This window comes from Pipistrellus hanaki, assembly GCF_964339955.1.
Source record: "Pipistrellus hanaki genome assembly, chromosome: 19".
Taxonomy (NCBI): domain Eukaryota; kingdom Metazoa; phylum Chordata; class Mammalia; order Chiroptera; family Vespertilionidae; genus Pipistrellus; species Pipistrellus hanaki.
The window spans coordinates 7891604-7904729 of record NC_140521.1 but is presented as its reverse complement, the minus strand read 5'-3'; the positions used below and the strand labels follow the sequence as shown (position 1 = coordinate 7904729).

The 13126-nt window shown below is 56.4% G+C and overlaps 1 protein-coding gene across 5 annotated transcripts in view; it reads right to left on the bottom strand.

Moving 5' to 3' along the window:
- The window catches only part of TMEM120B (transmembrane protein 120B), a 34321-nt gene that overhangs the window by 1638 nt on the left and 19557 nt on the right, over window positions 1–13126 (bottom strand). Inside the window, exons 6-13 of one of the 5 annotated variants that reach the window (XM_084868097.1) lie at window positions 10468–10557; window positions 4421–4486; window positions 3278–3339; window positions 2268–2360; window positions 1252–1316; window positions 790–906; window positions 493–573; window positions 1–458 (exon numbers count right to left, since the gene is read on the bottom strand). In XM_084868097.1, the coding sequence (XP_084724223.1) occupies window positions 171–458; window positions 493–573; window positions 790–906; window positions 1252–1316; window positions 2268–2360; window positions 3278–3339; window positions 4421–4486; window positions 10468–10557 (862 nt within the window). In that variant the 3' untranslated portion in view covers window positions 1–170. The other 4 variants (XM_084868098.1, XM_084868101.1, XM_084868100.1 and 1 more) reach the window with 4 other exon arrangements.

The window sequence follows — 13126 nt, the reverse complement described above, 5'->3', positions numbered from 1 at the left end:
GCAGGAGTCGGGAGGGAAGGAAGGACAGGCTGCACCAGCTCTCCCTGCTGGAGTGCCACCCGCCCAGACCGAGCCCTGGGCACAAGCCACCCCCAAGCCGCACGGCTGTGCAGGCGGAAGGCAGGCAGGCATCGGGGCCCTGGGTGAAGGGGCTGAGTCGTGGGGAGTGTTCAGTGGGGAGCCCTCCCTGAGGGGCTCCCAGGCCTCCCAGGGTCCCCTCGAGCCCCCCACGGCCTCCTGGGCCCGGCAGCAGAGCCCGGGCCCCATGGAGAGCAGAGGGGGCAGGCGGCTAAGGAAATAATTTCCCCCAGGACCACCCTCCCCCACTTCCCCAGGTCCACACTCACACACACACATACACACACACTCACATGCCAGCCCAGCCTTCCTAGTACCACCCGCACCACCCACACACACACACTTCCCCAGGACACACCTCTCTCTCTCTCACACACACACTCACACACACACACACACACTTCCCCAGGACACACCTCTCTCTCTCTCTCTCTCTCTCACACACTTCCCCAGGACACACCTCTCTCTCACACACACACTCACACACACACACAACTTCCCCAGGACACACCTCTCTCTCTCTCACACACACACACTCACACACACACACAACTTCCCCAGGACACACCTCTCTCTCTCTCACACACACACACACACACACACACACTTCCCCAGGACACACCTCTCTCTCACACACACACTCACACACACACACACACACTTCCCCAGGATACACTTCTCTCTCTCTCTCTCTCTCTCTCTCACACACACACACACACACACACACACACACACGCTGTCACACACACACCCCCATACCTGCCATTCTCGGCATTCCTCGTGGCCGGAGAGCTTGAAGAGCGTGACTGCGTTGTAGAGCTGCCAGAACTGCGGGCAGAGGGGGGCGGGGCACTGCTCAGTCCCGGTTCCCCGGACACCACGTGGGAAACCCCTGGGTGAGGGCCTGGCACCAGGACCCCAGCTTCTGGTAGCCACTGCCCTGAGACACGAACCCCCCAAATGAAACAGGGGCACCCTAAGCCAGAGCAGCCTGAGGGCCAGTTCTGGGCCCTGCCTTTGGGCTCCGGGGGCCCAGGGCCTGCCACGGCCTGGGAGCCCGGGAGGCCCAGCCCGGGGATGGCTGGTGGGTGGGGGAAGGAGGGAGAGGCTGCAGACACTGCGCTCCCGGAGGTCACCCAGACAGGGGACACCCACACACGGCAGGGTACTCACGTGGCCAAAGAACAGGAATGGCAGGAGGAAGGAGAGGCCCCGCCACATCCAGGACTGGAACCCCTCTGCGGAGGAGGAAGGGGGCGAGGCCTGTGTGAGGGACCCGGCCGCTCCTCGGCCCCACCACGCGCCCACCGCCTGGCCGTGCTGGGATCAGCGAGGCACAGACACACACAGTGCGGGGCCGGCCCTCAGCTTACAGGCACGAACCATCACACGAAATCACCCAGAGAGCCTGCAGAGCCTGTCCCGGGCCTGACTCCTCAGCCTCCGGTCACCAAGGACAAGGAGGCTGGACCACACGACGGAACGCTGAGGTGCCAGGGACTGTGCTTTAAAAATGTGCTTCATTTGCACTTTATAGTGGACTTTTATTTTTATTTTTTAAATGTATTTTATTGATTCTCTACAGAGAGGAAGGGAGAGGGACAGAGAGTTAGAAACATCGATGGGAGAGAAACATCGATCAGCTGCCTCCTGCACACTCCCTACTGGGTATGTGCCTGCAACCAAGGCACATGCCCTTGAACGGAATAGAATCTGGGACCCCTCAGTCCGCAGACCGACCCTCTATCCACTGAGCCAAACCCGTTTCGGCCAAAAACATATTTTTAAAAGCTGCACACACATTATCAATGTGTATATATGTATATGTTTTTATATTTATATGTAGACATATTACACACTGGTTATATATGTACAACAGCACTAGGCTAACATTTACATATATTTAATTATAAATCACAGGGGGGAAAAAACAAAACAGACATTTTAAGAGGCGAAGAGAGTAGCCAGCGCTGAGGGCACACTGCTGGTCTCACACTGTCACTGAAGCAGAATCCACAGCGCATTATGAAAAGCAGCTTGGGCAGAGGCCAGCAGCCCTGGCTGCATGTGTGGGAGGTGTGTGATGCCCTCAGGGGCACGTGCTCCCACGGAGGGGGATGAGGGTCAGATCTGGGGGAGCAGGCAGGGCCCAGCACGTGTCCCCCCGCCCCCCCCGGCCGGCTACGCACCCACGGTGAGGTCCAAGTGGTTCCTCTCCCCCAGCGCCCGCAGCCGGTAGAGGCAGCCCCTCTGGTAGTAATATTGCAGGAACTGGACGCAGCCTGCAGGGGGAGCACAGCGCGCGGAGGACGGAGCGACACTTCCACCGCAAAGGGGTGGGTCTTCAGGGCCCGGAGCGTCCAACCTTCTCCCGCCCACACCCCTCCCCCCCTCCCCCATAGAAACTTCCAGAGCTTTCCTAGGCGTGCATGGGGCACTCAAAAGAGGCTTGCACCGGGCTGGGAGCTGTGTGCGACGCCAGGTCAGCAAGAGACAGCTCCGTACAATGGGATGCTTGTACGAAGGAGGCGGGGAAAAGCCCATGGTAACTGTCTCCCAGGTTCTATGCAAAGCTGTATGCACAGAGGGAGCCGTGTCTGCGGGCTACCCATGATGCAGTACATATGCACATACGTCCTTGTGGGTAAAAATGGTAGAAAGGACACAGACCTTTCACCAGGGGTCACCCCTGGGGGCGGGACTGGACATGAGGTTCATTCTCAGCTTTTTTTTTTTTTTTTTGTATTTGTTGGTAAGCAGGGTTTTATTTAAAAATTAAGCTGTGTTTTTCTGAGCTGGCACTATGCACACGGCATAAAACTCGAAGGGCTCCCCGACCCCTGGGTCGGTGCATTGTATGTGAACCAGGGCTGTTCTTAAATGAGAAAAGAGAACTCTGTCTCCGTTTTAAGGAAAACAAAGTCAGTGCCCAGCCCCAGCGGGTTCTCAGAGGTGGTGATTGGCAGGGGGGGGAAGGGAGGCAGGGACGGGCTCCAGGGGGCAGTGGGGCAGGTGGTCCCTAGAGGCTGGGGTGGAGGGCAGGATGGAGCGGACCCGGGGCAGGTAGCTCCTTGGACTTCCAGGGCCTCCCCAGTGCCCGCCCCCCTCCAGGAAAGACACAGCCCTCTGGGGACGGGGCCTCCACAGGGAGCCCGCAGGGACCCGTGCCCTCCCCCGAGTGCAGGCAGGAGACACTCACTCTGAAATATGGAAAACGCTAAAAACTGACTGCGGAACTTCTGGTAGATCAGTCCGTTAGGCCTGCAGAGAGGAGGCGGAGGAGGTGAGGGCGCTGGGAAATCAGACATCCACCAGCCCATCGTGTTCCCGCCACCGCGAGAGAAGGTTTTACATTTAAACCCAAACCCCACTGTCTACGCCTCCTGCCACCGTGTCCCTGGGGGTCGAGTGTGGTTTTGAAGCCCAAGTTCCCACAGGTGTCCCCTCCCCTGGCCCCACTCCTCAGAGCCACAGCCTCGTCCGCCCAGCCTCGCCTCTGTCCCCTCTGCTCCAGCCTCACCCCGTCCCCTCTGCCCCAGCCCTGCCCCCGTCCCCTCTGCCCCAGCCCTGCCCCCGTCCCCTCTGCCCCAGCCCTGTCCCCGTCCCCTCTGCCCCAGCCCTGTCCCCGTCCCCTCTGCCCTAGCCTCACCCCGTCCCCTCTGCCCCAGCCCTGTCCCTGTCCCCTCTGCTCCAGCCTCACCCTGTCCCCTCTGCCCCAGCCTCACCCCTGTCCCCTCTGCCCCAGCTCTGCTCTCGTCCCCTATGCCCCAGCCTCACCCCTATCCCCTATGCCCCAGCCTTACCCCTGTCCCCTCTGCCCCAGCCTCACCCCTGTCCCCTATGCCCCAGCCTTACCCCTGTCCCCTCTGCCCCAGCCTCACCCGTTCCCTCTGCCCCAGCCCTGCCCCCGTACCCTCTGCCCCAGCCCTGTCCCCCTCTCCTCTGCCCCAGCCTCACCCTGTCCCCTCTGCCCCAGCCCTGTCCCCCTCCCCTCTGCCCCAGCCTCACCCCTGTCCCCTCTGCCCCAGCCCTGTCCCCGTCCCCTCTGCCCCAGCCTCACCCCTGTTCCCTATGCCCCAGCCCTGTCCCCGTCCCCTCTGCCCCAGCCCTGCCCCCCCTCCCCTCTGCCCCAGCTGGCAGGCAGAGGGTACGTTACCAGGAAAACTCCCGAGGGCTCCCTCCGCTGTAAGCTCACACTCTCCTTCTTGGCCCCGAAGTCAAGTCAGCCGAGGCCAGGGCCTTGGGAAGCAGGCTGGGCCCCTCCCCCACCACTAGTCCCCTCCACAGCCCCCCACCCCCCGGGGAGGGCCGGCGGCGGCGTGGGGCGGGCAGGGACACTCACCAGGTCAGCATCACTCCGGACAGGAAGGTGGACACGTAGTGATGCGACACCCACCAGCCTTTAATCCTCGGAGAGAACGAGAGAAGGGGACGCTCAGGCGGGGAGAGAGACGCAGGCCCCTCCCAGCTCCCCGCCTGTGTGGGGATGTGCTCGCCACCAAGGCACATGGCCTTGACTGGAATCGAACCTGGGACCCCTCAGTCCGCAGACCAACCTTTCAGTCCACTGAGCCAAACCGGTTTTGGCTAGACTTTTTAACTAAATCATCCTGCACCTGGCTTTCTCCTCTGGATCCCAGGCTGGCACCTACAGCCCTGTGGCTGGCTTGGTAAGCGCCACATGGCTTTTCAGGCCGTGGCTCTGCCCCAGTCCGTGCGGCTGCTCCTCGGCGGTCACTGCCAGCCTCGGTGCTGCCAAGACGCCCCACGGAAGCCCCTGGTGTGATGGCACACCCTCACCAGCGCCTGAAACCAAACTTTAAAATGCCTGCCCGACTTATTAGGTAAAAGTCGGTGTGCCGTTGAGATTTCCTTTTGCATTGTCCCAACAGGGGTTGAAGTGGCCTTAAAACCTCCCGACCAGAATGTAGACATAAGAGCAGGGGCTGGCTCTTCCTCACTCCTTCTGCTCTTTGCAGCCCCATCATAGTTCTGGGTGTAAATCGGGTGTCCAGACGATGGCCTGTGGGTCCCTCAAAGGTTAGTTATGGTGAAGGACAAGACTTTTTCCTTTATTCCTAGCATGAACAGCGCTAGGTAAACAGTAGGAACCAAATAAATGTTGAAATGCATGAAGTGACGCCCAGGAGGTGCAGCTGGGGAAAGCCACAGCTGGTCTGGATGCCGCCAGCCCAGAGGGGACAGGAGATGGCTGCAGGAGCCACGCGAGTTCCTGGGACGAGATGTCCATTCGCGTCTCAGTCCCGCCTCCCCCTCTCCGTGTCCCTGCCTGGCCTGTCAGAGTCCAGGAGGCCCCGGGCACCGGTTTTCTGATAGGAAAGGCGGTTGGCCACACCCTCAGACCTTTAGCTGGAAGGGCACCCAGGGAGCCTCTCTGGAACCTTCCCAGCTCTCTGCCCAGCCACACACAGGTCCTCGGGTCCTGGCAGGCCCCATGCTCCTTGGTCCCACTCTCCACCCTCTCCGGAGAAACGCCGTCTCCGCCTGGGAGTGGCCTGAGCAGACGCAGGCTCTGGGCGAGAAGCTGTGTGAGCAGCAGCTTTCCACGTCACAGCCTTTTCACTTCACGGCCCACAGCCCAGCGCTGACAGCTGCCACTCAGTGGCACCGGGAGAGGCCAGAGTCGCTTCTCCCCCGGCCCCATCGTCCACCCGCACAGCCCAGGGCTCTGGGCAGGTTCTGTGCCCGTGTGTGTTTACAGAACACTTTCACTGTGACACCGTTCACATCCATACAATGCACCCATTTAAAATATAGATTTGAAGTCCTGGCTGATTTGGCTCAGTGGATAGAGCGTCGGCCTGTGGACTGAAGGGTCTCGGGTTCGATTCCGGCCACGGGCACATGCTTGGGGTTGCTGGCTCGATTCCAAGTAATGTGTGTGCAGAAGGTAGCCGGTCAATGATTCTCTCTCATCATTGATGTCTCTCTCTCTCTCTCTCTCCCCTCTCCCTTCCTCTCTGAAATCAATAAAACTATATTTTAAAAATAAGATATAGATTCGCAGAGTGTGCTACTGTCCACAATCAGTTTTGGGACACGCTTGTCACCCAAGTAAGAAACCTGCACCAGTAGCTGTCACTATCTGAGCCGATCTGGACAGAAAGGATGCCTGAGGGCTGGCGGGCTTTTCACGAGCAAACAGCGGAGGCCCCAGGAAGCCGGAACGCAGGGACTCCAAGTCCTGGTGTCTGTGGACTGTGCCCAGGAGGGCCACAGCCCCCGGCAGGACACCTTGGCCACATCTGTGTGTGTGTGTGTGTGTGTGTGTGTGTGTGTGCGCGCGCGCGCGCAGAGGATGCCGCACCAGCCAGTATTCACCGGCAGGCCGTTTCTGTCATCTGGGCAGTTGGTGGAATGGTTTCCACATTGAGGACCCCTCCCTTGCCAGCTACTATGCCTTAAAAGCTTGTTAGAGCCAGGTGCCCAAGGGCTGGCTCGCCAGAAGAATGAATACGACCCCTGATTCATGATGTGTTCTGGCTCAGAACTAACTGCAGGAGGCATCTGCTGCTTTGCCTGTCAGTCACCCCCATTCCGGTGCCCGGCTTCAGCTTTCTTTCAGGAAACCAATTCACCACCACTTCCAGTCCGGATGCTTGAATGCAGCTGAGGAATATAACTTGGCACGTGACCCAGAGCCAGCCAATCTGGGCTCTGCACCACCACCCCCAAGCCACAGTGATTGGCTTAGGGATGAGCATGTGACCTGAGCCTAGCCAATCAGAAGTCTGTCTCAAGATTACAGCTAGATCTGCAGAGGAAAGGAACTCTGGGGTTGCTGATCCAATAGGATGCTGACCCCACTGCTGGGAACCAGTGCAGGGGACAACAGACTAAGGAGAAGGAGGAGGGACTGTTAACATTGAGCCCCTTTTTACCTCCTTGAACTATTTGTATGCTCCCATAAACCCCCTTCATGTTTATCCTATCAGGTGGTTTTCGATCATTTGCAAATCTGCCAGGGAAGCTGACCTGGTTATCGCACTAACTCAGCTAATGAGTTACTTCTCACATGGGAGGCATCAGACACAAAGCAAGGGTGGCTCCATCCCACGATGGCGGATTCCCCCACCTCTCTCGGCCTGCTTCCCTGACCATGCCTCTACCTCAGGACTCAAGTGCCACGGGGAGCAGGATGACAGAGGCTCAGTCACACCAAAACCGGGCACCACGTCTCCAGGAAGCCCGTATGGCTCAGCTCCACCTGTCCTAAGAGCACGGTAAGGCCCCCAGGGCCCTGCCTCATCACAGAGCTGGGTGGAATGCATTTCCACAAAGACCATGGGGCACTGATGGGGCAGCCACGCTGAGCGCCCGAGCTGACTCTGGGATGCTTCAGAGGTGAGAGAGGTAGAGCTCCCCCCACCTCCTTCTCACTGTGCTCTCTTAGCTACGGGTTTCGTAGCTATTCCCTGGGAAGGGGACCGAGTGTGAGGGGGCAGAGTGGACCCACACGCAAAGCTGTGCATTACAAGCTCAGCGACAACCCGTCCTGCTGTCCCATCAGAGCACGCGGTCCAGAGAAGCCCCGGAAAAGCCCCAGCTAAACGCGTCAGGCAAGCATTTAGGCTTGGCTACGGAACCTCACTTCCTCCTTTTGTCCCCTCCTATTCCCCTGGTGTGCCCCACGCTTGCAGGGACCTCCCCTCAGTCCTGCTCCCACCCACGGCTTATCCCGCTAGAAAAAGAGCTGACCAGAGTAACTTACTACAGCGTTAGTGACCGTCAGAGACACAGCATGCCCCGAACACTCTCACTAGGAGTCCGTCCGGGTCCGGAGGTGAGACTCCAAGCCTGACAGCTAGTCCGCAGCACAGGAAGATAATGAGTAACCAGGAAGCCCTGCCGAATGCCCTGGGCCATTTCCCCCCTACATGCTCCCTTGGCTCCCCTCCAACAGACCTAAAAGCAGAAAGCTACTCTTCACTAACATGAAGGCAAACTACGAATGTCACTGGGTAAGATTTTCTACTTCAGTGTTTCCCAAAGCATGGGGGGTGTATCACTGAGTTTTAGATGACATCTGAGTGTAACACTAGATCGAGCATGTCAAACTCATGCCTGCACTGATCAGTGGTTCTCAACCTTTCTAATGCCTCAACCTTTTAACACAGTTCTTCATGCGGTGGGAACCCCCAACCATAACATTATTTTCGTCGCTTCTTCATCACTGTGATTTTGATACTGTTATGAGTCGTAATATCTGTGTTTTCCGATGGTCTTAGGTGACCCTGCTAGTGGTTCTCAACCTGTGTGCTGCATCCCACAGGCTGAGAACTGATGCCGTAGAGCCTATAATTTTATGGTTGGGGGTCACCACAACATGAGGGACTGTATTAAAGGGCCGTGGCATCAGGAAGGTTGAGAACCACTGCACTAGATGATACTGAGTGATCTCTCTTTCCGTTCTCCTGATTAAGTCGAGGAGATGGTCTCAGTTAGAGGCTCGTCTATCTTTAATGCGTCTCAAGATCCGTTCGTCTCCCTTTCTACACATGAACACACACACACATAAGAGAGACCACAGGCCTCAGGCCCAGAGCCTTCAATCAATTAGACAATGAAAACAAAAAAAAAATATTTTTATACTACTTCCTCTTTCCTGTAATTGATGCTGGTTTTCCATGTAAAGTGGTGGAATAAAGTTTCCTTTTAAAACAAATATTTATTTAAGGAAAAACGAAACGAAAACGGAGAGACGGCTGATTTAGAATGTGGGAAAAGTGATGCCCTGACCGGCGTGGCTCAGTTGGTTGGGCGTCGTCGAGCGCACAGAAAGGCTGCAGGTTCGATTCCTGGTCGGGGCGCATGCCTGGGTTATGGGCTCGTGCAGGAGGCAGCTGATGAATGTCCCACTCTCAGATTGTTGTTTCTCTCTCCCCCTCTCCCTTCCTCTCTCTTTAAAAAGCAATTTAAAAATAAATTCAAAAATGTAATAAAAAATAAAACGTGGGAAAATGATCATCTAGGTTCTAGGACCTAGATTCTAGATGATACAAGGATATGGCAAACATGGCGCGGATGGGGCAGGAATGAGTGCAGTTTGAGAAACACCGATGTTTCTAACAGGCTACACGCTACAGGGCTGGATACTGAGGAGCCGCCGTTCCTGTCCTTACCTCGTGGCTCTCTGCTCAGGGGAAGCCCTGCTGAGAGACCACTGGGCAGAAAAGTGAGAAGGTGGCAAATGACTTGAGAGTTTGGCAGGTGCCCCGAGTTAAATACCCACTTCTGGCTGTACTTCAGAGCGCCTGGGAGGGAGGGACGGGGAGTTGCTCCTTTGTGTTTTGAGAAACGATAGGGACAAGAATGGTGTGCAGAGGATCACATGGCCACCCCAAAAAGGAATCAGAACGATGGAAAACAGGTCCTGAAGGCAGAAGGCAAGCCATGGATCTCAACTGAGTCCTGAGACGCCTCTCCCTACAGGGACCATCACTCCTGACACCAGAATCCACTCGTTTAGTGATCTCATCCCAGTTTTCCTGTGGGGAACCAGTCCCTCCTGACACTCAGCTTCTAGGCTTCCGGTGACAGCTAGAGGGGTGGGCAGGAGGCTCAAGCCCAGCCAGTCACAGAAGCGCAGCATTCTCTGGCTACAGCGATTGGTTCAGAGATGGGCACATGATCCAATGTACGCCAAGAGGACCCAGTGAGACACCTTGCAAGAGAGGAATGTGCCCCATTTTGCTGAGAATGCTAAAAATAAAGACGTGAGCTTGGAACTGATAACTCTACCTAGTACCTGAGAACAGACAACACAAGAAGGCAGAGGTGAGAGACAGAGAGAAAGTGGGTCCTGATGACACTGAGCACCTGGATTAAGCCTTACCTGAAGTCAGCCCCCAAAACCCTGTTTTTTTCTTTTCTTTTTTTTTTTTTAATATATATTTTATTGATTTTTCACAGAGAGGAAGAGAGAGGGTAGAGAGTTAGAAACATCGATCAGCTGCCTCCTGCACACCCCCCACTGGGGATGTGCCCGCAACCAAGGTACATGCCCTTGACCGGAATCGAACCTGGGACCTTTCAGTCCGCAGGCCGACGCTGTATCCACGGAGCCAAACCGGATTCGGCAAGGGCCTGTTTCTCAATATGAGAGAATACTGTCCTGTTATACTGAGTTGGGGTTTCTTGTAGACCAGAGACTGACCATGGCGGGTGAGGCCGCTGCGGTGGCGGGCACGGTTTTGCTCCTCCCCGGATCTGAAATGTCGGCGATCCCCAAGGAGGAAGGGAAGGCAGCCCAGGGTAACAGCCCTCCCCTGCCTCCCCTCCATGACAGAGTGCCCTCTGGCTGCCCCTCCATGACAGAGCGCCCTCTGGCTGCCCCCACGCCCCCCACAAAGCCAGGCCCCCAATTACCTCGAGCCGTTGCTGATGAGAATGCTCTCCCGAATCGTCAGGGTGCAGTAATACCACACGAGCAGGAAGTTAAAGACCTCGTCCGTGACCCTGTGTGGAGAAACAGCCGCCGAGGGGAGCAGGCGTGAGAACCAGGGACGGCTGTCCCAGCCCCACTGCTGGGAACAGAGAAGCAGGCCCAGGGCCGCTCACACCGGGTGCCTCCGGAACCCCCCGGTGCCCGCCTCTGAGGTGTCTCTCCCCCTAGAATGCTCATCCCCCCTGTTCAACTTCCCACCTGATTCCTACCTGCCCTGAAGGCTCTGGCTGAGGTCTCCCTCCCGCGCTGATCACCCAGCCCACGGCAACCTGTCTCCCTTCCACAGAAGGGCCTGTGGGTGGGGCACCCAGCGAGGAAGTGATGCGAAGGGGGCAAAGTAAGGAAAGAAACTCCTGCTCCCCGGATGCTCAGGATCCTGGGCTGTGATCCCTCCCCTGCCTTCCCTATCGTAGCGGGAAACAGCGGGGGCAATAAGGCCTGCCTGTGTGCCAGGTTACATCTGAATGGATAGGTGTACCTTGTCCAATCCTCACTTCCCTGGTGCCAGGGAGCTCCCGTTTTCCTCACTTTTCAAAAAAATATATTTTATTGATTTTTTTACAGATAGGAAGGAGAAGGATAGAGAGTTAGAAACATCGATGAGAGAGAAACATCCATCAGCTGCCTCCTGCACATACTGGGGATGTGCCCGCAACCAAGGTACATGCCCTTGACCGGAATCAAACATGGGACCCTTCAGTGCATAGGCCAACGCTCTAGCCACTGAGCCAAACCAGTAAGGGTTCTTTTTCTTCTTTTTTTTAAAAAAAAATATATATATATTATTGATTTTTTACAGAGAGGAAAAAATCAATAAAAAATTTTTATTGGCCAAAAACCGGTTTTGGCCAATAAAAATAATTTTTAAAAGAAGAAAAAGAGCCGAAACCGGTTTGGCTCAGTGGTAGACAGTTGGTCTGCGGACTGAAAGGTCCCAGGTTCGATTCCGGTCAAGGGTATGTACCTTGGTTGCAGGCACATCCCCGGTAAGGGGCGTGCAAGAGGCAGCTGGTCGATGTTTCTCTCATTGACGTTTCTAGCTCTCTATCCCTCTCCCTTCCTCTCTGTAAAAAAATCAATAAAATATATTTTAAAAAATAAAAATAAAAAATATTTTTATTGATTTCAGAGAGGAAGGGAGAGGGAGAGAGAGATAGAAACATCAATGATTGATTGGCTGCCTCCTGGATGCATCACACTGGGGATCCAGCCTGCAACCTGGGCACATGTCCTGACCAGGAATCAAACCGTGACCTCCTGGTTCACAGGTCGATGCTCAGCCACTGAGCCATGCCAGCCAGGCCTGTTATCCTCACTTTCTGTGAAGAAACCAAGGCCGGGCGAGGTTAAGTTATTCGTCAAAAGATAAGCACCAGGACCTCAGAGTATGGCCTTATTCGGAAACAGGGTCCTTGTAAATGTAATTAGTTCATAGGTGGTCACGCTGGGTCAGGGTGGGCCCTACATCCAACCACTGGTACCCTCCTAAGAAGGTCACGAGAGAGACTCAGAAAGACACGGGGAAGGAGGCCACGTGGCAAGACTGAGGCACAAGCCGAAACCGGTTTGGCTCAGTGGTAGAGCGTCGGTCTGCGGACTGAAGGGTCCCGGGTTCGATTCCGATCAGGGGCATGTACATTGGTTGCGGGCACATCTCCGGTAGGGGGTGTGCAAGAGGCAGCTGGTTGATGTTTCTCTCTCATCGACGTTTCTAGCTCTCTATCTCTCTCCCTTCCTCTCTGGAAAAATCAATAAAATATATTATAAAAAAAAAAAAAAAAAGACTGAGGCACAAGAGGCAGAGAACGGAGTGGAACAGCTTTAAGCCACGAAATGGAACGCCAGAGGTGGCCGGCGATGACCAGGAGCTGGAAGAGCAGGGAAGCACTCCGCCTGCAGGGGGAGCCTGCTCCCGCCCACTCCTCATTCCAGACTCCGGCCTCCAGACGGGAGAATATCCGTGTCTGTGGTTCCGAGGCACCAGCTTGTGGTGCTTGTTACGACACCCCTCGGAGAGGACGACAGAAAGGGGGTGGGGAGCGGCGGGAACATCCAGGCCCCGGTGAGCCTTGGAACTAACCGCACCGCACGCCGCAGGTCTGCCCTCGGAGGCCAGAGGTCCCAGCACAGGAACCTGGCGGCTCACGGAGAACTTTCACCCCCTTCCAGGGGGGCATGTGAGCTGGCGCGACGGAGGGTGCAGCCTTTGCCCTCCAGGGAAACGGGCCAGGCCCAGGCAGCGGGCAGGCGCGGGGCCAGGGCCTAAATGGGCCTTTGTTTTGGACGTTCAAGTGGCCAGACGAGCAAATGGACTCCCAGCCAAGCGTCTGCTAGGAAATAAACCCCGAACACCTGGGCCGAATATGAGAAAATAATGTGCTTGGCCGCCCGCCTCCCCCGGGGCAGAAACCCAGGCCACATGGAGACATGAAACCCCCCGGGCGGTGTGGCTTCAGCCCCTGGCCTTGTCCTCCATCACTGCTCGGGGTCACGTGCTGGACCGAGCCCTCCATGTACCATGTTCACATGTCGGCACTGGGGTCACCCTCCTTGTACAGACGGAGAGATGGAGGCCCCAGA